This window comes from Abramis brama (assembly GCF_963993115.1).
Source record: "Abramis brama genome assembly, chromosome: 1".
Lineage (NCBI taxonomy): Eukaryota > Metazoa > Chordata > Actinopteri > Cypriniformes > Leuciscidae > Abramis > Abramis brama.
The window spans coordinates 41180704-41207215 of record NC_139963.1 but is presented as its reverse complement, the minus strand read 5'-3'; the positions used below and the strand labels follow the sequence as shown (position 1 = coordinate 41207215).

At 38.8% G+C, this 26512-nt stretch overlaps 1 protein-coding gene across 5 annotated transcripts; it reads left to right on the top strand.

The window, feature by feature from the left end:
• The first annotated feature begins 382 nt into the window (after positions 1 to 382).
• Positions 383 to 19982, top strand: pdgfab (platelet-derived growth factor alpha polypeptide b). Of its 5 annotated transcripts, none has more exons than XM_084119907.1 (7): positions 383 to 1074; positions 2125 to 2224; positions 6898 to 7023; positions 8086 to 8273; positions 16656 to 16785; positions 17299 to 17426; positions 18282 to 19982. In XM_084119907.1, exons 1-6 carry the CDS (start codon positions 1012 to 1014, stop codon positions 17379 to 17381), a joined length of 690 nt encoding a protein of 229 aa, XP_083976033.1. In that variant the 5' UTR covers positions 383 to 1011; the 3' UTR covers positions 17382 to 17426; positions 18282 to 19982. The 5 variants fall into 5 exon arrangements, with proteins under 5 accessions (XP_083976033.1, XP_083976032.1, XP_083976035.1 ...); XM_084119906.1 differs by having other exon boundaries at positions 399 to 1074; positions 2128 to 2224; positions 8083 to 8273; positions 18282 to 19981; XM_084119905.1 differs by having other exon boundaries at positions 407 to 1074; positions 8083 to 8273; positions 18282 to 19980.
• Positions 19983 to 26512: the final 6530 nt, after the last annotated feature.

Below are 26512 nucleotides of genomic sequence, written 5' to 3'. Positions count from 1 at the left end.
GGCTATCTATTGGTTAGGGCATGCTACATTAACTAATATTAACAAATGAAACCTTACTGTAAAGTGTTACCGTTATTTTTAATGCACATATTGACCCAGTTAGCCTACGACTCAAAACAAGTTCATATAGCCTATCACTGCGCAGAATCTAAAGAATAACTATTATTTTTTACGTGTCAGCATAACTAGAGGATGAATGACGCTTAATGAATTTGGTTCATATAACACCTAATTAAGGTCTATTTAGGCTACTTCATATTTTTGTCGTAGGCTATTATGAATGAAGAGTTTGATTACATCAATGCTTAATTATTGTTCCAGCTAAAGAGGTTGCAAGCGCGGCTATTAAGTTTTTAACGAGGGCCCGTCGACAAATTTGAGATTGGATTGCTTCAATAAGGGGTTAAAGGGTTAAATTTCACATAAAGATCCAGCCAACCGCCTCCTCGAGCGCTCTTCGGTGATTACCGGAGCGCGAGGGGAGGCGCATATATTCCGCAGATCAGACGAGCTCGAGACGGCATTCAGTGCACGAGCTCCAGAGAGCAAGACCAAATCTGAGCTCATTATTCATGGATACTAACCTGGGATTGTACTTTCACTGCATGACGACCTAGGCTACTTCTTGAAGATTCAGTGTTGAGTTCTTATATGAGGTGCATGGACTCGCTTATTAACTTTTGTGAAGAATTTCTCTTAGAGTTTTATTCTATAAATTGACCTAGGCAATGCAAAAGGGTTTCTGTCTTTGGATTGTTCAGGCTTGGACAGCCATGACGACCTTTTGCAAGCTAAATCACTTTTGAGATTCCTCACAGGACGTATTTGTACCAGCACCTGGAGTACCAGGACAGTTTGGATTCTCCTCTATAGACTTGAGCTGGTGCTTCGGGTCATTTAAAGGGAGATCTCTTCAAGGTATGGTTCTGGACTCTTTGCGCTCAGGAGCGGTTCTAAGGCTCCTACAGTCTTCATCTTTCTTATCGGGTGGAAAATTGACATTGGAAGGAGATGAGAACCTTATTCTGCTGCTTTCTGCTCCTCACCTCGCACCTTCTGCTGGCAACTGCTGAGGTAAAGTGCCAAAGATCTCACTAAAACGGACACTTGCTATATCCACTGCAAAGTTCTGTCACACTGGTGCAGGTCAGAGTTTATATAATCCATGCACCTAATAGCCTATAGCCTATATTGGCATAGAGCTTTAAATCGATGTCTTTTTTTTTTTTTTTTTTACAGTATTTTTCCTAATATTAATAAATGATTTCAGTTTTAATTAATCTCAGCTCCATATCATTCTTTATTTTTTTATGGTATTAACTCAAGAATTTTGCGGGTGAACATGTGATAAGCAGATCAGCTGTTCTCTGGAATATGTAAAGCGTTTATTTTTATTAGAGTCTTTGAGAGTAATTGTAAAAACGGAGTGCCTGTTTAAGATCTTTATGAAACGTTTAGGCTACATCATACAAAAAGAATAGCTTTTTGCCATTTTTATATTTATTTTTATATATGATTATTGGGATATAGATATGCCTGTAAAAAAAAAAAAAAAAAGTAACAGGGTTGACCATTTCCGAGGGCTTTTCTAGTTCATTTAGCCATTACTGACCTTGTGGACAAGCTGATATTAATACAAATGTCCACTTTTCAGTAAACGACTGATTTACTACCAAAATCATGGTAACAGGGTTGACTATTGAAGATCGCCCCCTACTGACAAACATAAAAAAATCAGATGAAATTATACAAAGAGGAGACGCTTGTTCGTAATTTATTCAAGATGTCATTATAACTCATGGTTTTTTATGGCATTGTGCATCATTTTAATGAGGGATAATTTATATAGCCTAATGTCAACCAAATTCTGAAGAAAAAATATAAATGTAAGGAGAATGTTTTTTATTTTTATTTCCATGTAGGCTATATAAAAATGTATAAAATGCAATGCATGTAGGCTACTTGATTTTTGTTGATGTGATAAGAAATGCCTATTCCGAATGACTGATTGATCAACTTTGAAGCCTTTCATTTTATGCTACTGATGCATGTTTGTCAGTGCAACGCGTAGAAACAGATTAGTCAAAATCAAATGCCGCATCTGATCTCTCTTTATGCCGGCAGAAGGAGTTTGCAATCCCTCAAGATTTCATCGACAGACTGTCCCACAGCGAAATCAACAGCATCAGCGACCTCCAGCGGCTACTGGAGGTAAATTCCCCAGGTAAATTCTGCTCATTGTCTTCTTGACACCTCAGTGGACTTTGTTCAGTAGCTAATCTCCTGGGCTCGATGGCAGGGTCTATTTACAGGTGTTTGCTGTAGTTGCTGTGTGGTTTAAGAGTATCGGGCACATGTGACAAAGCCATGAAGCTGTATTTTATGAGTGGCACAAAACAATTTAAAGGTATCTTTATACTGGCCAATGGGTGGAGAGTCATAAATAGTTCTTTACAGATTGCTTCTGTTTTTAGAGCAACGCATATGTCCGGGCTTATGTCACGGCGAATGGGAAGCCAAGTTTTCCTATACTTAAGCTGTCCGCAAGTGGTTTCATTTGCCCACTATAATTTCATTTACAGGCGAGTTACCGGTAATTACACACACACAAAAAAAACCCAAGACAGTATAATTTGGGGTGTGAGTGTAACCAGTCTGGTTTCTGCGGTGAGACCGTAGGTGTGCAGGGGGGAGGGGGGGAATAATGATAACAGGTCATAAATACATGCCCTCCAGGCATTTAATGTTGCAACAGTAACAGTAAAACACATGAGAGAAATATGCTTTATGCAGGGTTGAAATCTCATGTTCTGCTACTTGTTTTCCTCCCTCTTCTGTGTCTTCTTCAGCCTCTTTTAGTTTGGATAATATTACAGTGATCACTAACACGAGCCGTCTCTGAGTTCACTTGAGCTGGTATTTACACAGGCACTCGTAATATACATCAAATGGAGCGGCTCCTTTGAAGTTTGATAGAAAATATCAGCTTTTAAAAACTTTTTGGCTATTTGGGTTTTTTGGCTCCGCTGTTGGTTTGAATTAGTGTGCATTGCAAGTGTTTACACATGTTATGTGGGTTAATCTCACCACACCTGTCGAGAACATGTCTGGCTCATATTTCATTCTGAAATGGAAAAAAAATTTACATAAAAAAACAAAAAAACAAACATTTTTATTATATATATATATTTTATATAATTTGTTTTAAGAATTTTGCATGCATTCATGTCACTTTAGCAAAAACCACTTGGTTAAGCACAGTTGAAAAAAAAATCAAGTAATGAAAATATAATGAGAATCACCATTTAGAATATGGGAACTGTAAAATTTTGAGATGCAATATGCTAATGAAAATTTGTGCTTAATTATCATGTTGATAATGTCCAAAACTAGGCCAATTTCTAAGTTTTTTTTTTTCTTTTGATTTTTTTTTGGGTGAAATGTAATATAATGAAGTATATGATATATTAAAAATGTGATAAATATATTATTAAATTAACAATTGTAAGATAAAATTCCTTTTTGGTGTCATTAAATAATTAATAAATTATTTATTAAATAATAATTACTTTATCTATCTATCTATCTATCTATCTATCTATCTATCTATCTATCTATCTATTTATCTATCTGTACCTTAAAACATTCAGGTTTTTAGATTTAGTACTCTAGTAATAATCTACATTCGGCATAAATCAGGCAGTCTGACAGACACCCAAAGACTAGTAAAAGATGCCTGACGCCAGTGATGGTATATTTTCAGATCTTTTTAAAGTCAAGACTGTTCAAAGCTGTCACATGTCAGTCAAAGAGAAAGAGAAGGACTTGGAATAGGTTGTTTTGATGTTCACTGAAATCTTAAAGTTTTCGTTTGTTAACCTTAACCACTCAGGGACCACATGCAAAATCATTATAAAACGCATTGTGTCTGATTATCGATATTGTTGCTGTGAGTGTTTTCCTGTTTTCGGTTCATGATTAGTCTCATTTAGGAAGCAGTAGCGGGCTGTTATCCCTCAGATCAGAGGGCTAACCTCATCAACTGTCCATGCGAGGAGCGAATGATGAGAGGAGGAAGGCAGAGATAGGCATCTCCCGCTAATGGACGGATAATTAGAGGTCGTGAAAGCAGTGACAGTGATTTAGGGAGGAAACGGTGTCTCTCTCTCGGTGAGGTCATGGCGCGTGACCCCTCCGCTCACCTGGAACAGACTGCACTTGTTCTGCGCCTCCCAGCAGACTTTTAACTTCTCAACATCCATCTGTCCGCCTCTCCTGTCGCTAGCGCTTTCACATCCAGAAGAAAGCGCCACAGATGGAGGGACGCACTTTAGTTTGATGAAAGGACAGCTGTCAATCCGTAAAGAAGGGCTGATGTTGTCCTTTGTAATTCATTCAGAGAAAGCACACACACAGAGAGAGAGATAGTTAGAAGCAGAGGGGTTTGATGATAGAGGCCTAGTGGTTAAAGATCTACGCTGGTAATGCAAAGATTATAAGTTCAGAACCTGCAATTTCCACAGTTACTGGAAGAATGCTTTCATCAGCATTGTGCAGTCGTGAGGAGGGCACACAAAAGTGTCTCGCTGCTGGCAGATCGTCCCTGTAATTATTGCGCTTCAAGCTAATGTGGATAAAAATCACTTGGCAAATGATACTTGATGAAAATGTGTCAGTTTTACAGGGTTAGACTGGAGATGAGTTGAAGGAATAATAGACTTATGAATTAAGTCATACTTCTGTCATCATTAAACCACACATTTGTCTTTCCAAACCTGTATGACTTACTTTTATGGAAGAATAAGTGATGAAAAAAACATTTGAAAAAGAGGGATATATATATATAGAGAGAGAGAATATGTATTAAATATATTATATAGTAAATAAATGATAAATATTTCCATATTTGATATCATTAAATAATTAATAAATGATTAAATACATAATAATTACTGATAGTATCTATCTATCTACAAGATTTGAATTGCATTAATAAAAATGTATGTCTTTGTATTCACCACTGACAAATCCAAATAAACCAAGAAATCCATATCAAAAGGTAAAAATGCATGAATAAATTTCAAGATGAAGTCAATATTCACTGAAAAACCCTCCAGCCTGGATCTCCAATCTCATTTGCTCATTCACATACGGGTTTGAAACAACATGAAGCAACATTGATCCGTTTACTTCCTCCACAACATTTCACAAAATGTTCATTTTTGGGTGAACTATTCCTTTGAGCGTACTTGGACAGTAGTACTTTCTTCCATTGGTCCGTCTTGTGTTTTTGAGTTTGAGAGAACAAAGTTCTGGAGTTTGACATCATAACACTGAGTTTTGATCTGAACATGAGATAAGGTGTGTTGTGCAGGATCAAATGCTGAACTCTCTCTCTCTGCGGGTCAGCGCTTACTCTTTGACTGAGTCTGAAAAACAACTTAAAAACAATGGCCTTCCATTTGGTAGGAAAGATGAGACGGACTGAGACACAGAACAGAGTGGGGCTTTTGTTGACATGTCACTTGTGTTTCCTGCTTCAGGACTGTGTGTGTGGTCATGCAGTCTTTTAAGTTCAGAGAGTGTGTTTGGGTGCTTTGCTCTCTCAGCATTCCTGACGGTCCCACCCTCGTCGCTCAGAGCTGGGCGCAGTCCTTCTGCCGGTCACACATTAGTCAGTTTGATGTTTAACTGCACTACATGCTTGGCTAAACTAAACCAAGCTAAAATAGCTATAGAACAATATCAGATAACGATCAACCAGAGTTATTATAGTTTTCTGTAGTGTATTGTTAATTATATATATATAATAATAAATAAGTTTTAATTTTCACAAATAATTTATGCATTATATAAATATAAATAGCACTTTTAATCTATATGTGCAATAATTTTACAGCATGTTTATATGTATATTTTTTCTTTTATTTTTTATTTGTTTAATTGTTCACAAATAATTTATGCATAAATTACACTTTTATTCTTAATATATATCATAAATCTCATTTTATTTATATATATATTTATATATATATATATATATATATATATATATATATATATATATATATATATATATTCCATCTGCTTATGACACTTTATCATAAAATGCAACCAGTGAACTGTCGTTATTTGATTTGCATGTCACTTTTTGTTGAGTTCTTTTGACAAAATATATCATATAACATATATCATATCATAAATATGCCCTAACTGTCCCTGAATGTCCCCTCAAAGTGCAACTAGTTTAGATCATTAGGAATAAAGGAAATTATGTCATGTTTCAGAGGACACGCTTGATGCTGAAATCGTTTATTTTTGAATGTACCAATCTCTTAATCGTTTTGTCACGCATGATTTTAAACCTTGTTATTAATGTGAACCTTTCATAAGCATAATGAACCGTTTAAAGAGCACTTAATAACTGAACTGATTTTGTATTCAGGAGTCCCACAGTCCCGCCTCTTCTTTAAATAGCGTAAAATGGCTGTCTTACTCATTCGTACCAGTGGCTAAACCACTGAGGTTGTCGGGAGTTCAGATTTGTTCTTTGGGCTTGTCAGTGGTACATAAGACATTATAATAAACTTGGCAACCACATTCAGGGCCAATATGACATCGTTCCTCCAGAAATCCATCGTGATGAATTTCCAATTAAGCTCGCGAATAAAGCAGCCATTGTTTGTGGAAAAATGAGTTTCTGAAGAAGAAAATTATTTCATGCTTTGGTGCCACTCACGGCAGTGCCATTTCGCCTCGAAAGGCTGCAGGGCATCTACTGGAGACTTTCAATAGCCTCATTGTGGATTGATCTTGGCTTTAAAAGAGGGGAAAAGTGATTTGTCTTTTTGGCTGAGTAACATGAAAGTTAATATGAATAACCTGTGTTTTGATGAGGTCCTGGAAATGAGGTGATCGAGGAGGTCAAACAGAAGCACCACCAGAAGAACCATCACTCATATAAGGCCGGTTCCTCAGATCTCAAGAGTCTGCAGCTGTCCCACAGACGGAAGAGGAGTGTCGGTAAGGCAAACCTTCAGTTTAAGAAGTATTTCATGAATTAGTAGGCCTAGTTCTTGCTCTGCAATCGGATGTAATCAATTCTGCAGTTGCTTGGCATCCATAAACAGTTCATGAACTTCATTACTTGGCAGAAAGTTTGTTGATATATGGTTTTACTATTGCCATTGTACAAGTTTAGCAGGCCTTGCATTTGTGCAAACAACAATCTGGCAACAAACGTCCTAGCACCGTGGCAGCAAACGTTGCATGGGAAAGTGTATTACTACACATGCAAAACATTCAAAAGTTTGGGGTCATGAAGATGTTTTAATGCTTTTGATTGGTGCAATTCCAATTTTGAGCGCATAGAAAGCAGAGCATGTCAGTTTTATTCAGGAAATCATAATGATTGGAGGGCACCTCTTTATTTGATTGTACGTGAGAGTATTTTGATTGGTGGTACACAAACGTATCCGAGCCAGGAAATTCCAAACATTCAGAGTTCATGTCACAGCTCGCTGAACTGAACAGAGTTCACACTGGCACATAGAGCTCTGACATCCACTCTTCCTTCCCTTTCACATCAATCGTGGAGTGCAGCGGTGTGTGTGTGTGTGTGCCTTTGTGTGCTGGGATATTTCGGCCCCTCTGTACCTCCCAATCACTCAGTCAAACGCACAGAAAAACTGGTAAGGCCTCAGAATAGCTGTGTGCCATTTTTGTTACAACAGTTGCTCTGAGTCTAAACCTAGATCGAACGCCGATCTCAGTGCTCTGGTCTTATTTTGGGTTAGGTAAATATTAAAAACCCTCTTTAAAATTTGCCACTCTTGCAGTTTTAAGGGGCCTTTTTGTTTAGCTAAATGGCATCAGTTACAGAGAAGCTTTGGTGGTGTATACTTTATAAATGTATTCATTTTTTAATGAATGAACTGAATACCATTTTCTTTATTATTATTATTTAATTTTTATTTTTTTTTATTTTTTATTTTGCTGTGATTGTGCTTGAGCTAACTGATAAAGTAGTATCTTTATTGTAGGATATTAATTTCTCCATGCATCCTCATTTCTTGTGTTCAGTAGAGGAGGCGGTACCTGCCATGTGCAAGACACGGACAGTGATCTACGAGATCCCCCGCAGTCAAGTGGATCCCACCGCTGCAAACTTCCTAATATGGCCTCCGTGCGTGGAGGTGAAGCGCTGTACAGGCTGCTGCAACACAGGCAACATGCGCTGTCACCCCTCCAAAAAACAGCACCGTACTGTCAAGGTAAAAGCACTGCATCCAGAGTCCTGGGAAGTCATTTCAGTGTTGACATTATATCTTAAAGGATTAGTTTCACATTTCAAAATGAAAATTCTGTCATCATTTACTCACCCTCAAGTTGTTCCAAACCTGTATTCTTCAAACCTGTGAGTTTCTTTCTTCTGTTGAACACAAAAGAAGATATTTTGAAGAATGTCGGTAACCAGACAGTTGATGTACCCCATTGACTTCCATAGTATTTTCTTTTTCAACTTGAGGGTGAGTAAATGATGACAAAATTTTCATTTTGAAGTGAACTATTCCTTTAAGCACCAAGACTCCAGATGTGCAATAAAATATTTTATTTGTTGTTTAATTATTAGACAACTGTATATTTGGTCAAACTACAACCATCTTAGATGCAGGACAAGTGGTACAACACATCACCCACAGCAGTTTAAATATCAGGACACACCCACTCCAAGCCACACCCCTTTTAGTCCCACTTAAAGTCAGCATGAAACAGCAGTTGCTATAGTCTTTTCTTCCCTACTGTGACGTATAAATGAATGAAACCGCTTCTCGCTCAAGAAAACATGTAGGGCGGGACTCAATTTTGTCCATGTGGAATTGGTTGGATGGTTGTGGTTTGCTATTGGTGGATCTCATGTGAGTGACAGGTTGCTCCGCCCTCACGTCAGTAAACACATCATCAGTGAAGAGCTGCAAGTGAGTTTCTTGAGCACCAAATCATCATATGAGAATGATTTCTGAAGGATCATGTGACACTGAAGACTGGAGTAATGATGCTGAAAATTCAGCTTTGCCATTGCAGGAATAAATGAAATTTCAAAACATAAAAATAGGAAATAGTTATTTTATATTGTAATAATATTTCACAATTTTACTGTTTTTACTGTATTTTTCATCAAGTAATTGCAGCCTTGGTGAGCAGAAGAGACTTCTTTAAAAAACATTGCAAAATTCTTACCAAAGTGCTTTTGAATGGTGGTGAAAATGTTTTGAAACATTTATTCATATTCCACAATCTTCTGAATGGAGGTTCAGTTGATTGTATAGCACTTTCCATTTTTTTTTTTCCACATAAAATGAATACAGATGTTAGTCTTGTAAGTTTTTTTCCAGCACCTAGCACAGGGATGGGTCGAGAATATATTATGTGTGTTTCTTTCCAGCTATGGCTGTATATATTAGAGCAAAATGCCCTTAAGAGATATATTTACCCTTCTCTTACTTTTTCCTTCTCATCCTAAAAAAGGAGCAGGTCTGCACAAGCTACTGCTGTTCAGAGCCGTGATATAAAAAAGACAGACTGTAAATAGGCCTCACTGTGTGTGTGTGTGCTTTGCCACATTTCTGCTGTACTTTGGTTCATTGCAGTGATAAGCTTGTTTCAAAGGAAACACTGCTGGGTGTGGAACATAACACCAGATAATGAGTCTATCAACACTTACTGGAGTTAAACTTTACCTAGTCTGTCTGTCTGTCTGTCTGTCTGTCTGTCTGTCTTTTGCTACTTTTTTTTCTTGCTGCATGTTCTTCTCTTTTGCAATCCTTTTATCTTTCTTCATGTTTTCTCTGGCATTTAGCCCGTCTCCCTCTCTCTTTCACAGTAGTGATTGAGCTGTTACGTAAAGTGTAACAGGAGTTGATAGCTGCTCTTTCTTCTTCTTACCAGCACAGCATATTCTTCTGACGGATTCTGTTCAGTTCTTTCACCTAAAGTTGCTTTAAGGCAAGTCGGTTCACTCATCAGCCATTCTTGTCATGCTAGTTCAGCTCCTATCTGCTTGAGTTGGAACTGAAATCTCCAAACCTGTTGGCAAAGATTTTGTTTCAGTAACAAATGTCAAAACAGCAATAAAATATGACATACATATTTCAGCTTTAGTTCAAATCAGGCTAAAATTGTCAGGTTATAGGTGGATCTTCAGCACATGCCTCTATCAAAAAGACATTTGGACCTTTTAACTAAAATCAGGACTTCCATTCTGGCGAAATATTAAGTAATACGTTTCCTCCTGTTCAGTTCATATTTGTCCATTTCCTTGTTCTGTACAGTCTCTTTCACCTCATTTACCCTCCTCTCTCTCATGCTACAGTCCTGATGTTACGCTACTAATGGTTTTCCCAGAGCTGCTGTGTTGCAGTTTGTGTCTTTAGCCTTTCTAAAACACACACACACTCTCACACACTTGCATGCAAACATCATCACACATTACTATAACAGGTGCTGCAGTGGAGTACTGGGGGAGGGGAGAGGAGCTGGAGCCCAGACAGGATAAACCTCATTTTATATTGAGGAGACTCAGATCTATGGAAGCTTGTTTCCGCCACAGAATAAAAAATAAAAAAGGTAATTGCGACTTTTTATCTCACAATTCAGACTTTTTTTTTTGAGAGAAAGGCCACATTTAAACATCGGTTAACACAGCAGAAAGCTGAAAGGGACATATCATGAAAAACAGGATTGATATTTGATGTAGACTAGTGTGTAGACTATAGTATGTACTATAACTAGTACTATAAAAAGTACTGCCACAATTTCAGTGGCCCTAGAAGGATATTTTTTAAACAACAAAATATTGTTTTAGTCCCACTGAAATCAAACTTTTAAAGTTAATGCACTGTAAACACATTCACTGTCTCCACTCCCAGAGGCGCCACATCACATCGCTGCTCATTTGCATGAAGTTGACCTCTGCTCAATGGTCATGTTGCCACAAATTAGCAAGTAACGAATGTCTTAATTTTTCCAATTGTTTTGTCGCTGAATTATATATATTTTTAAAGGGGTCATATAATGCCATTTTTGTTCAAGCTAATATGATTCTTTAGGGTCTAAATTAAAAGTTTGTAATATACTTTAATTAAAAATTCGCATTAGTATTGTAAGAAAACACTCATTTTACCTGGTCAAAAACAGCTCTGTTTTCAGCACGCCGTTTAAGTGCATGTGTCTTTAAATGATAATGAGCTTTGCTCACCCCGCCCTTCTGTTCTGTGCATACACCTTAACACAATAACACCATAATGCGTTGTTCATTATAAATGTGGGATTATTAATTATATTGAGAACGTCGTATATAGAAAACATGCCGTAATGTACCCTGAGTGTAAACAGCCGCATTCATCGTGAAGCGTGCAGCAAGCGATTTGCAAAGATTAAAGGGATAGTTTGGACAAAAATGATATTAAACCCATGATTTACTCACCCTCAAGCCGTTCGAGATGCATATGTCAATCATTTTTCAGACGAACATATTTTCAGTTATTTTAGAAAATGTCTTAGATCTTTCAGTGGTTATAATGTCAAGTTATGGGGTCCACCTCCTTCAAGTCTCAAAAATGTGCATGCATCCTTCACAAAAGTAATCCATCCGGCTCCAGGGGGATACACAAAGGCCTTCTGAGGGTAATCCGTGCGGTTTTGTCGTAAAAATATACATATTTAAAACTTTAAAAATGAAAATAACTGGCATCCGGCAACGGTCGACGCGCGTTCACGGGAGATAGATGCCGGCGTATGACGTAGGACATATTGACCTCGTTTGTAAAGCAGTCTGGTGTGTGAAATGATTCGTGCAAACATGAAAGCATTGACATTGATCGTGGGGAATATTCCCTTCGAAAACAAACTCAGCCACTGCGTCTTCAGCGGTTCGGATTTAGGAACATCAAAATGACTGCTGTGTTCCTTATTACACCCAAGAACTGAACACCACAATCGCTTAGACGCCATTCTGCTCATAGACAGTGCTCCAGCGTATCAACAATGACCGCGCCGGTCCGTGCGGACTATGATTGACAGCTCAATCATAGTCAATCATAGTAATCATAGAGGTAATCATGTCTGTGTTGAAACGCTGCTGTCAATCAACAATCGTGGGAGGGGCGTCGATTTTGTAACGTCACAAAATCGAACGGCTTGATTTGAGACAGGGGAAAACATATAAGAAGATTAAAAAAATAAACCACTGGATGGATTTTTATCATTTTATGATGGTTGTGTACTGCCAACACACATTTCAGTACAATCAACTTGTAAAAGTGCATGTACCATTATATGACCCCTTTAAGATACAGTAGCAAACACAGTGGGTGATAAAAATGGTTGTTAAAAACAAAATTATGAGTTTTATGGTGATTTTAGGTCAGGAAAACAACTCCGATGCAGACATTTTAAATGACATGAGTGTGAATTAAAGATGACAGAAGTTTTGTTATTTCATTGTCCTTTTAGTCTCTTTTTGGTGTGTCTTTATGTGGTTTTCTGGGAGGTTTTGAGGTTTCGTATCAATCAATCTCTAAATCAGCATACCTGAACTCAAACTGAGCAAATTGGAAAACTTATCCTCATCCATCAACAATGAAAAAGGCAGCGGTAGTTTCCTTGAAGTAGGAATATCTAGATGGGCATCTGAGAGCGCATAGGTGCTGTTTATTTTATTTTCATCGCTGGTTAATCAGACTGGTGAAGTTACTAAATCCGGCACACCGCTGTTCTTTCCTAATCAAGAGACTAAGTGAGGATATTCCTGATTTGGAATGTTTGCAAGTGAGTGCAAGAATACAGCATGTGATGTGGTTCAAAAGGTGAGTGTTTATGTGTTTGGATGAGCCGGATTTGGATTCCTCCTTCAGAGGTTGGAATGAAGGGAAATCATACATGGTTTATTCTGGCAGTGGAAGCATGAGGTGTGTTCCGAGTGTTGATTTTGGGTATTAAAGAGCCTCAAATGGCCCAGGTTAGTGAGGATACGGGCCTCATCTCTGACGCAAACGCAGAGGAAACACAAATAGTGCTAATTCGAATGAACGTGGTATTAATATAGAAAATGAAAAGAGCAGAATATTCCAAAAGACCCTGTTGTATCAGAGTGGAAAGGTTGATGTATCTGACAAAGACTGAACAACATAGCTCTGTTTTCAGGGAAACATTTACAGTAAGCTCATGTTAACAGTGTTTCATACATCTGTCTGTGAAGTTATGTAATAATATATAATCTATAAATTGACAAAAGCATGCAGTCTTTGATTTTAAAGTCCATTTCTTTGCATTGTAAAAATTTAAGATGCAAAATCATGTTTACAGTAATGCACTTACAGTGAAATGAAAGTCTATGGACATTGTAGAGGGTTTGAAAAATATTATTGAAATACTTAAATTAATTATTCCATAAAATATGTAAATTTTACTTTTAGTGGTGGACCCTTAGGTTATGTCACCGATGCAATTTTACTCCATGTATACATATTTTCTCTATGTAAACTGGCCATTCTGGCATATCCATGTGCATATCATGTGAATGTTGTTTACCAACTTTACATGGTCATGAAGTTAAAATATAGGATATAACTATATATATGTATATATTGTATATATAGTATATACAACTCTCTCTCTCTCTCTCTCTCTCTTTCTCTCGTTTGTTTTTGTTTGCATGTGGGCTGTAATTGCCGTCACATCTATAGTGTTCTTTCCATCTTTTCACTCTCTGCCTCTCTGCTGGTGTTTAGGGATGGTTTTAAAGGGCTATGGACAGGAAGTGCACAGATTAGATCACCTTTTCTCCTTATCTTCGTGATTGTCTGAGTGCCAGTGTGTGTGTTTTACAGCAGAGATTTCACCCACTCTTTCTGTAATTCTAGACATGCAGGTCATGAGATAAAAGCTTCCCTTATCCCCCCCCCCCCTCCCAGCATCCCTTGTCCCTGTTCAGGCCTCTCTTTGTCACTCACTCAATAAGAACGATTACTCCCCACACCCCTCTTTCTTTTCGGGTCGCCCCACCAGTCGACTGCCTGCCATCGGACCCCCGCTCTTTCCGCGGCTCTCGGTTTCGCTTTATCCGCAGCGTTTTGTCGTCAGATTTACCCACTGACAGATGTGCAGCAAAACTGCCTGTCCCCTGGCTACGTTGTCCATTTCCCTTTGTTCTCATGCTAATTACCCATGATGCACCTCTCCTGATGCCCGTTCTTTCTCTCACCCTTTCTTTATCGACCTTTCTTGCGGGGAAATCCCAATGCCAATTATCCGGACCCTGGACAATAGTCCTCACAGAGCTCAGGAGCGGTTCAGAGGGGGTTGGGGTTGCTGGAGCCGGGGCCGGATCAGATGTCACACCATTAGTGCGCTGCGCTGGGATTTCGCAGGGCTTTCATTGCGGCGTAAAGCACAGTGGTTTATAAATAGAGCTTGGAAGGGCCTCCTGAGAAACTTGGGGCTTTTTATAAAGCACATTCGAGTATGTGGGCGAGCGCATGTGTGAAGTTCAGGCGATAGTCACTGTGGACTTCAAACCGAGATGCAAAGGCAATGATAAATTGAATTTGAATGGAAATATTGGGGCGGGGGCAGCAAAGGATGATGTGGGGACTCTTTTTTTCTTGTTATGACCCTTTCCTGAACCCCTTACCCAACCCCCCGACTGGTTCTCAAGCCCCTCAGTGTCTGTCTCACCCATCATCCTCCGTCGCAGAACATTCTTGCACGCCACGGGCTGTTTTAGACTTGGCTCTGTAAATATAACCAAGTGCAAGAATGTCCAAGAGGAGGGAGAGGTGGGCAGCAGACAGAGGGAAAGAGGCATAAACCAGTAACCCGGTGGACAGAGTGACCGAAACTGGCCTGTCTCACTGTCTCTCGCTCCCAACCTTTCTCTATAGGTTTGTAGGAGTTTCCAAGTATTGCGTCATTTGTTCCATGATGTTAAACCAACTGCACTTGCACGGTAGACTGAGTTTTTATTTGCACTCGGAGCGTCATGCATTTAGTGATTGAGTTTGAAGCCAGAAAAATACGCACACAAATGCATACTTGAATGCTTGGCCAACCCATTGCAAATGCTTTGTCCTGTTCTGCACACTCAATGTGTATGTGGACATATTACCTTTTACTTTTACCAAATGTGCATTCATTTATGTCTCACTTCTTACAAACTGGTCATTGAAGAAGCTCTTTGCTAAAAAGTTCTTACATATATGTCAGCTTTCTTTTTAGATATGTCATCAAATAAGCTCGTAGTAGCTCTGATGAGATTATCATGGTGGCTTTCTCCAGTTCTGAATGCGCCAACTGGGCAGTGTGCATGAGCTGGTTCAGAATACACGTAATGCACATAGAAACGAATATGTCAGCCAGATTGCAACATTTAGGGCAGGGTTCCTCAAATCCAGCCCTGGAGTGCCACCGCCCTGCAGAGTTTAGATCTAACCCTAATCAAAGACACCTAAGCAAGCTAATCAAGGTCTTCAGAGATACTACATGTAGGTGAGTTTAATCAGGTTTTGGGATAAACTCTGTAGGGCAGTGGTGCTCTAGAATTGGATTTGAGGAACCCTGGTTTGGGGTTTATATAAACAGAACTAATGTGCGTTACTGTGGTAGTTCGGCCACTTCCTAGGTCGTTCCTGATGGAGCAAGAGAGGAAAGGAGTACCATTCCTCACCGTACTACAGAACCTCTTTAGCAACCAATAAAACCAAACTTCTACCAAATTAACGGGAATTCCCTACTAAAAAAGATTAGCTTAGAGGTGATTCACACAGAATGTGAATTTGTGTTTTTTTTTTTTTTTTTTTTTTTTTAAAGAGGTGTGGGCAGCGTAATGGGAAAAAACGCAATGAAACTGAACTACTTCTAACTTGAGTGCCACGTTTTGTAAAATGGAAAAGCAGTGCAGTGGAATGCAGAAACACGTTCTGTGTAAACACCACCTTAGACCAGCATTGATTCAAAAACAAGCAGAATAGGTCTAAACCTGGGGTGTTCAAACTCGTTCCTGGAGGGTCACTGTCCTGCTGAGTTTAGCTCCAACTTGCCTCAACACACCTGCCTTGAAGTTTCTAGTATACCTTGTAAGACCTTGATTAGCTGGTTCAGGTGTGTTTAATTGGGGTTGGAGCATAACTTTGCAGGACAGTGGCCTTCCAGAAGCAGGATTGGACACCCCCGGTCTAAACATATACCCACCCACCATGAATATAGACAGCCAAGCATTAGCAGAACAATGAAAAGGAATATAGGCCTAAGCGTTAAAATTAGCACAACAAAAGACACGAGTCGACCCCTGTGTAAGGCTGTGTGGTTATTTTGATTTTATTGTGTTGCAGTGGGACATTAACTATGGAACATGGAACTGTTTTGGGCTTATTGCCCAGGAATTGCTCTACATATTGTTCCACTGTTTCCGCCATTTGGCAGTGTTAGCTGAGCTAACTGGTCATGTAGTACCCTGTCAGTTAAGAATCTGTGCTGCTAAAACATCAAATCTGAATACCATTGATAATTATGCATGGCAAAAGTATATATGTTTTTCGAAGTTAAAAAATCGCCATACAGAGCTGACATGATAACCTGTTTTTTCTCTCTTCTTCCAGGTGGCGAAGGTAGAGTTTTCATCGCGTAAGAAAGCGAAATTGAAGGAGGTGCTTGTCCGGTTAGAGGATCACCTGGAATGCGTGTGCACGCCACAGCATCATGTGACGGAGCACGTGGAAGCAGACACAGGTATACATGTCATGCATACATACACAGAATGTTTAGCCTGATCTTTGAATGACTATTTGGCGATGAAGTGTGCACTCAGTGGCCTGTGGCATTGTGCTGTCACCACAGACAAACACACCTGTTGGTCAGTCTGCTATTGCTAAACGTCAATGTTTGCGTGAGCTTGTGTTTTACTGTGCTGGCCAATAATGCAATTGAATGGATAAGAAAGGCAACAGGTGTGTGCGAATGCTGAAGCACGCACTGTAGACGTGTGTCTGAGGTTTCTCCTTCAGGTTCAACAGGTTTCTGCTTTCGTGTGCCGAGATAAAAGGGTTAGAAGCTCATAAGGCTAAAATATTTATGAAGTGCAATTACAGTCTGTTTTACACCTCCCCGAGGCCATAAATTCTTTCTTTCTTGCTTTCTTTCTTTCTTTGTTACTTTTTTCTTTCTTACTTGCTTTCTTTTTTTCTACTCAACCAAACTCTGTCCATCATCTGCTTGCACTCTTCCCCAAACTTGTGTTTCCAGGCCCACTCACAGTTAAAAACGGTAAAAAACGGAAACACAGAAAGCATGCAGTGGCAGCACAGATCAACAAGGATATTCAATAAAAGACAAACATTTCCTTACACTCAGCGGACCAAAATATCCTGCAGGTAGGACAGCTGTAGGCAGAACCGCTGCCACTTCTCAACCAATAATTGGCATGATCCAATCAGGAGAAAGAGAGAGACGTCCAATCAGAGTCACGCAACACTGAACTAGAGAGACGTTTGCACTGTGCTGTTTTCGCTTTGCTGCATGTGTCACGGGTTTGTCTGTTTGATGCAACTTATTTCATGAAATCAAATTGTGTTCACCATCTATATAATTTAGCTCTGTTCTAAAACCAAGTGAGCTGCCTTGCTGTCTACTGCCTACTTAGGCAGCTACCTTCTAAGGCGACATCGTAACTGAAATGGAAGTGACTTCTTTTGGAAAGCTTTTCATAGACAGCAAATATGCAGAACCTCGACTCCAATTTAATCATAGCTCATTTTTAAAGACACATTAGCAGTGAATTAAATAAAAGTACTTTGCTTTGTTTAGGATTGCTTGCTTTGTGAAGGATCAAAGAAAGCGTCATATGGTTTTTGAAACCATTTTCATACCTTTTGAAACAGCCTTATTTCAGCAGTGTGTCTATGATGCCTAAAAATGCTGTCTAGCTAGGCAGCTCACTAGGTTTTTGGAAAAGAGTTTTTGTGTATGAAAATGTGTGGATTGATGGTTTGGTGAACTTGATCACAAAGATTGTGTCTTTCACATTGGTCTTTCTTTCTTAAATGTGCACAGACTGCCTAATAACCCACATTAAAATCACTGTGTGGTGGATATGCGTCACCCAAACACAAACCGCATGTCTTACTAAGGAAAAAATCACAGTCAAATAACTTTAAATCTGCACCAGATTCAACAAAAAAAAGCAATTGCCTGTTGACAGCTGTTTTGTTTTCTTTCTCTCCCTCCAGTGGACATGAGGTGAAACCACATCATACGAGCGATTGAAAGACAACAGTGGCTACGTAAAGCTCCAGCAGCACTGGGACTTCGACCTCTGAATTCTGACCCTACTGACCCCATTGCTGTTCAAAAAAAGATACTGTTTCCAGAGGAACATTGTACACAAACATAACACCAAAGGTGCTTTCTATGTACTCTGTCAAACACTGAAGACAAACAAGATTGGTATTCAGTTAATTATTAAGTGGTCAAACACTGGGCGGAACTGAAACTGAAAAGGACGATGTTTGTGTCGTCTCTCTCTGTTGTTTATGTACACAACTCTCGTAAAGGTCAAAGATGAGGAGAAAGTCTTTTGGAGAACACTAAGTTTGTAGAGACCATGAACTTCACATGCTTGGGTTTGGATGCACTCAAGCAGGAGTCCTCGAAGGATGAACTAACTCAGTGGACTCCAGTCATTCAAAAAGAGGAAGAACATAAGGGATGTACTGTCATATAACCTTGCTAAAGTGGAAGACGCTATTTTCTGTTATTCTCTACCTTAGTCCTCTTGGGTCCAGAACATTTGAACTGCTATTTCCAATGTGCCTCTAGAAAGTTCTGTCCTTCCGAAGAGTTCAACGGCCTGTCCATGAACAAAGACTTACAGAAGGCAGTGTTTGCAGTCATTATGCCAGAATAAAGTATTTATGTATGCAATCTCTCCTTCTCACCCTCTCCGTTTCTCAGTCCAATGTGAGAGGAGCTCATCTTCTTTGATCTGCAAGTATTAGCAGTATCATTTTTTCAATGTATCATTTCATTCTTGCTTATAATTTACAGCATATCTCAAAACTAGGTTTTTGTCCTGGAAATATGTGTCATGGGAAGACATGTGCAAGAGATAGTTGTGGAAAGATGCTTTATTTTTGTTAAAATATATTTATAATGCTAATGTAGAATCAAGCAGGAAGTATGTTTATGTATTCAGTTATTGTGGTGTAATGGTTGTATGATGGGACGAGATGACCCTAAGCTACTCGGTATCAACAGGTTGGCCATCACACATGACTGATGGCATCATTAGTCATAAGATGTTAGTTCATAATTTCCTCCTTTACTCGCCGTAACTCAATAGTTAATGCTAACATACAAACATAGACAAAGGTCATTCAAATAACCAATAAACACTTACCTTAGGTATGAAGCTTTGTAATAAATAAACAGATTGAAAAAAAAAAAAATACAGAGTACATCTTTATCATATTCACACACTGAAGACACCAGAAAGTTCAGATCCTGTTAATCTGAAGGACACACCATTCACATTGGGCCTCAAATTCCCAATTTCTGTATAAATTGTTCATTCGTATGTCTTAAATTTAAATTATAACTGAATGTGTATGTAGAAATGTAATTATTTTGCCCTTGATATACACAGAAATGCGCTCACTGCTTGTGAATGAAGACTGTTGGCTATGAAAAATGTTTGTTATGCTGCCTATTGTATGGATTACACCATTAAACCGAGTGTGTTTACATGCACAAACTTAAACTGATTATTCTTAATAATCAGACAATGCATACGATCATGTAAATACCTCAAACAGTCATTTCCCAATAGAAGAACTGAGTTTAAGAAAAACCTGATTGCCATATCTGGATTTTTGCCTAAGACTCTGTTTTCACAACTGCATTTAAACACCTTTAACGCTCGTCTGGCGACTCATTTTGTGCTCACGTCTGTTTACATTTTGATGTCAAAAAAGGAGAAAAATCCTTTAATATCATAAATGGGGTTTGTTGTGCATGTAAACAAACACAGTGTTTCATGGGCAGCAAAATGTTAGATGGTGTTTAACAGAAACTTCTGTGCAATCAGCACTCTTAAGAGATGAGTTTGTGCACTGAGATCTCTGAGGGCTGTATTTATGACATTTACAGTCTGTTGCAAAAGTGCTCAAGTAGGAGCTTTCATGTTCTTCCAGGCCGGTTGTTGACTCTGGCTTGAGTCGTGTCTTTCTGCAGAGACTCCACTGGTTCTTGTCATTTTTGACACATGCTAGACAGATGGAGCAGTCCTGGCACTGCCTCTATAACAAAGTTCGGCACTTTGTCACACTCCTGACCCCCAAGTGGCATGTCTGGCCATCTAAAGAGCACCTGGATGTCTGATTCACTGTGAGTAACACCAACAATCTGTGGAGACGGTTGAGGGGGTGGAGCAAAACTTTGACTTGTTTTATTCTTGTGCCTTAATTTTTGTTTTGTATTTGTTACCGTGAGTCATGCAGCAGTCTGTCTGGTACAACCCATATTCACTTTCTACAACATCATGGGTGTTTGACTGAAATATATACAGTTGGGCTGAAGTTGCTATTTTGTGGTTTCAATTACAACATGATTAACCAAATTTGCAGGGCTGGTGGTATATTTTTTTGTCTAGTGGTGTGTCCTGATTTAGCTCTTTAGCTACTGCGGTTTTGTTATTGTTCCGTGGCACTCTCTCGCTTTGGCAGATGGGTGATTTAGATTGTTATGTTCAGGTGCTGGAACCTGCAAGTCTGTTCAGTGTTTCTATACTGAACTGCTTGTAAGTTTTGACGATGCAATTCACTTCTGTCAGCTGCTTAAACTGTGGCATTCTCTGGTCACACGCACATTCTCCCGTTGTCCCAATAGGAAGTACATCCCGGCCTTAGTCTTTTCCACCTCTCTTTTTTTTTTTTTTTTTTGGAAAGTGCATTCCTACATGACATCTTGCATGTCTGGAGTTGTACAATAACAGGACGTATGATCATGGGCAATCATGTGTGAAATACAGAAACTTTATATGGAAAAGTAGTCTGTTTAGTGAGCAAGTGTAAGAACAAGGATGAAAATATTTCCGGAGTCATTCTAGCTATACAAATATACAATGACTCCCTGCTCATTATAGATAACCAATTTCTAGGTCAGGGTTTGCCCACCTGAGGTTTATGAGCCTCTAGGGGTGGAGCTACAGGTGGCTGGTAAGATTGTGATTAAAATGATTATGTAAAAAATAATAAATAATGAATATAGGAATGTTTACAATTAAAATAATCACATTATTATGATCTTAAATACAAGTTATGTTTATTATAAATTATAAATGAATTATTGTTATTGACAGGTTGGAACATTACTTGAAATTCAGGGTATACTTTAAAGGGGTGGTATAATGCCCTTTTTACAAGATGTAAAATAAGTCTTTGATGTCCCCAGAGTGTGTATGTGAAGTTTTAGCTCAAAATACCCCACAGATATTTTTATATAGCATGTTAAAATTGTCACTTTTGGGGTGAGCAAAAACGCACCATTCTGTGTCTGTTCCTTTAAATGCAAATGAGCTGCTGCTCGTGGCACAGAGGGCAGAGCTTCAAGAGCTTGCAATCACACAGACATGCACTGAAAATTTCAAAAACTTTTAACCTTTTATGTTCAAATCGGATTCAGACAATGATGGAGAGACTCAAGAAGAAGTGTCAACATGTAGCTTATGTGTATCTTCTAGTCATTGATTAGCATATTCTGTCTTGATAATCTATAAATCGTGTTCAGGGGGCGGGGTTTATGTAAATTCTAGGGTTGGTGATGTCACTAACCCTGGAGGAAGCTTGTGTAGTCTCTACCAGCCGTTTGTTGTAGTCCTTAAAAAGCAATTTCTTTAAAAGCAAATATCTCCCTTTGCTTTGAACTTTGAGCATTGTAACTTTGCAGATGTTGTTTATGCTCAAACAGCAACATTACACACTAACTAAAGTTAAAAAAGTGAAATCATAATCAACCACCCCTTTAAATAAATAATTTAGATAATAAGGTTAGTTAAACAAGAAATGTTCCCACCCCTGCAAGCACATAGGACATTAAGTCTGGTTGTTCTACACTGAATACATTTTACTTCTTACTCTATCCCAACCACTCCTGTAGCATCACGTTACCCATGGACAACTACCATTAATCCTATAATTTGTTCGAAGCTGGGTAAGATTTGTTAGTGGAGTCCATTGTATCTAGAAAATTGTACAATAATTGCTTGCCATGCAATCACGGCGGCAGCCCGGAGGTTAAAGCAATATCTAGATGGCATTAAAGGAAGCATTCTGTAAGACAAAAAGCCTTTTAAGTTATTTCCAATTTGCTCATGGAAATGTGCCACTACTAATTCACTCTGGCACATCCCCTTATAAGGCCGAAGTCAGGCTTTCCACATCACTGTCGGCATTCACCCCATATACTGATTATTGAGGTTTGAACAGGTATTTGAGTTCAGAATATCCCAATACTGTATATGTACATTGTGGAAATGGAAGCTTCAGAGACCAAAGTGTACTATCTGACCTGCTCAAATTACACTTGTTGAATTTTAAGAAACTTGTTCCTACAGATGATAATTGTGAGGTGGTGAATTGGGCAATGCTCACTGTGAAGAGTGCATTCAGAAATTGTAGACACTAGCTGAATGAAGCTCAAAGCCCCTTCTTCCTGCTGACACATCATGGGAACCTTGAGTATATAAAGGTTGCCAAGAGGTAAAACCCAAACAAGCAAGTGACTATTTTGTACCCTTTTAAACATCACTTAAACATCAAATAATACAAAGGCACAGGTATTTTCTAGGCAATTTGAGGGGCAGACAGGGAAAACTGTTTCAAAACTGTAATTGTTTTTACAATTCTGTTTGGTGCGGCACAGAAATTACACACTTGAGGGTGAAGTGTGTAATTTTTGCTGTGATTCTATGGTGATGTTGTGTAAATCCTCCCACTTTCATTGCATCTCTTTTCATTCTGCTGATACACATTTTTTTTTTTCTCTCCCTGCGGTTGGCTTTGGCCTATCCTAGACAGGAACAGTGGACACTGGACAGTGGACATGAGACTCTGGTCAAGACATCCTGGCTCCAGGGCCTCTGCACAGTCTGTATGAAACCTGGAATGTGAATATGAGTGCATGTAAATGTGAGAGGACACACACAGAGGTATCATTTCCCCAAGACCTCACACAGTGACAACAACTATTTATTACCAATAACCTTCCTGGTGCCTCTGAGAATGCTGAATAATGGAGTGGTGAATGTATTACCTTTATAGCAAGATGATCAATCAATGGCAATGTCAGCCTCCTATGTTTGGTAATCATCACTTCCTCTTAAAGACGTGTATTACATGTAAATCAACAGCATACAGTGGCCACAAAAAGTATTTGGACACTTTTAGACACTTACTGGTAAACCACACTAAAATATGTCTCAATTTTACTGCATTAGACACACATTTTCAAACCAAATGGCTTGTGCAAACAAATTACGCTAGAGATTTTTTTTTTTTGAACTTTTTTCCCTTTTGTCCAAACATTTTTTAACCAACTGGTCTCAGTCATTTTGTGTGTGTGTGTGTGTGTGTGTGGATAATTTTATGTCAGTCTCCCTTAAGTTCACATGAACATGTTCCACAAACTTTGACAACCAAAGTATCCAAGATTTTTTTTTAATCTTTATTTTGAACATCTGCATCTGCATATCTCCATTTTGTGACATTTTTCCACTGAAAAATGTGTTTGTGCAATGTATTTTGAAAAAAAAAAAGCCCCTTGTTTTGATATTTTGTATAATAATGCAAAGACATTTAAACATTCTTAATTGTGACTTTAGTGTCCACTTTTTGGGGCCACATACAAAGTTGCATGATGACGCTATTTAAGGAAGCTGTATTGTAACATAATGACACATTGCATTCACTTCTGAGAAGTCCTGTTAAAAGAGACAGAAAAAGTGGAGGAGGGAAATATGTGGCGATGTCTTGGATTGCACACTGTCTCTCAGGATTTGCGTCAGTGGCCAGTTTCATCCGTTTTGGAGCCGTGTGGTATCTGGAGGCTTAATCCTGAGCTAAGGCTCATCTTGTGCTCTCATTCACCACAAGTGCCTTCTTTAGAATCTGTAAATATTAGCTCAAGATTATTTTAGAAATAAAATAATTTTATGAAAGGAAGCCACTGCCAGTGATAAGGAATCTATTTAAATGTATAGCTGCTGGCATTGGGGTTTATTTATTATTTGCGCAGCAAGCAAAACTGACTCGGCTAAAGCATTCCTGTGGATATCTAAATTCAGAACGGACATGAAGTCCTTCAGAAGTTAAAGGTGAAGTGAGCAAATTCTGCACCACTAGAGGCCCCAATCTAAATTGCAAAATAATGGGCTCTAGTGGATTTGATTTGTTTCATGTTTGTATACTTTTATACTCATTATAAACTAGTAGCAATATCTATAGTAGCTCTTAAAACATATTTTCCTTTCTTATGTCTAAAAACTGGAAAATGTGGACTGATGTTTTTTCTGTGTGTGACTAAATGTCTACTCATGCTAGATTCTATCTTCTCGTTCCTAAAGGTTAATTTCCAGAGCTCTTCTGTGATTCCCAGTGGAGACGCTGAGCTGGCAGTAAATATCCAACAGTTTTGTTTGAGCTAAGATTGTTCAGTGAAGTGGAATGTTCACATGTATATTTTTAGACAAAACTTCCTTTTTCTTGATTTACTGTTAACAGTGACTCATTCTATCACTGTGCAAGTACCTTGCTGTCCATGACTCAATGCTGTCTGAAAGGGATAGAGATTAAGATTACGTTAAGAGACAGGTGATGTCATGGAGCATCTTTCTCCAGTTTTTTTTTTTCTTTCGTTTAGAAATGTGCCTTCAACAGACCTCTTAAAATAATCATCAGATGTCCATTTCAGAAAATCTTCAGATTTGTGGAGGAATCTTTCTCTTTGGCACAAACATTAGCTCATCACCCACATACGTATAGTGAGCGCCTCTCCTTCAGGGTTTCCTCAGCAGGTCTCTGCGTATGGGTAACAATGTTAGTCACATAATATACATTCTGAATGAGCTCTGAGCTAATGTTTAAAACCATACACCAGTATGTCTAAATACACCACCACCCAGACATATCACTCTCACAAGTGCTCCGCCAGTCATAAAAACCCATGCCAAACTTGGATTAGCATGGGTGAAACTGGATGATCCCTTATGGTGTTTGTGTCCTCTTCCTCACCGGTGCTTCCCAACGAGATGGGTGACCTCTCCTGGAATGTGCCCCAGAGTTATGTCATAAATTATTCTGAAGAGAGCATAGGATAATCCCTATTTAGGTCTATTCACGTGTTATTGAAGCATTTGTTTCTTCTCAGCACCACCTGACCACAAAGACGTGACCTTTTCTGAACGTCAGCCAGTTCAGCGCTGAAAGAAAATCCAGGAAATCAGTGTTATGCATTTTTAAATACAGTATAAAAATACATATATTTGGGGAACAAGCATGTAAACAGGTCACAAAGAGGCTGCTATGCTGGCAGGTCACTGTGGGTACCTGGGAGTGGAGCTTTCTCAGGAAACGGTGAGTCAGGCCATTCTGAATGTGTCAACAATCCGTCTGTCCGCTCTCTGGACTCAAAGAGCGTGTTGTTCCCTCAGGTAGAGACTGAGGGTCATCCGGGTGTCCCCAGCTCATGGAAAGGTTTAGTCAGCTGGTTTTGAGAGGCTGTTAAAATGTGCCTGAGTTTTGAGTGTATAGGCTTTGGAAAATAAAACTAATGTAACGGTAAAAGTGGAACCCGGTTTATTAAACCAATTTTGTGGTGGTCCAACTTTGCAAAATGCAGCTTTTATTTTCCTTCATATAACATTGCCTGAAAAACACTTTGTTTTATATCCAATATTTACAATTACAGAGTTTCATATATTTGCTTATTTATTACCACTATATTTAAACTCAGAAGCTGAAAGTACAAGCCTGTTTTAAGTGAAAACTTAAGGATAAAGCCTATAAAAGAAGAAGTTGTCCAAGACATTTAAGCCAATTTTTCCCAGATCACTTAAACATATCATTGTATATTCCAAAGCTTTGTACTCCTAAAGCAGGCTACACTACATGTCTTTTGGTTGGATTTTGCTGTCGCAGACAGATTTCCAAGGTCTGCGACAAAACCCCCAGATCATGGCCAAATCGGTGCTCATTGCGGTCGCCGATGCTCGTCGTATGTGAGCATGTCTGTGACGTGATCTGAGTCGGTCTCAAGCAGTCAAAGACTCTGCAGTATTTTCAAACCTGTTTTAATATACATGAATGCAAGGCGATAATTTGACCATAACTGTTTTATACTAATAAACTAACAAGAAATACATATTTTTAAAAGTAAAAAAGTTTTTAAAAGTGCTCTAATGACATTG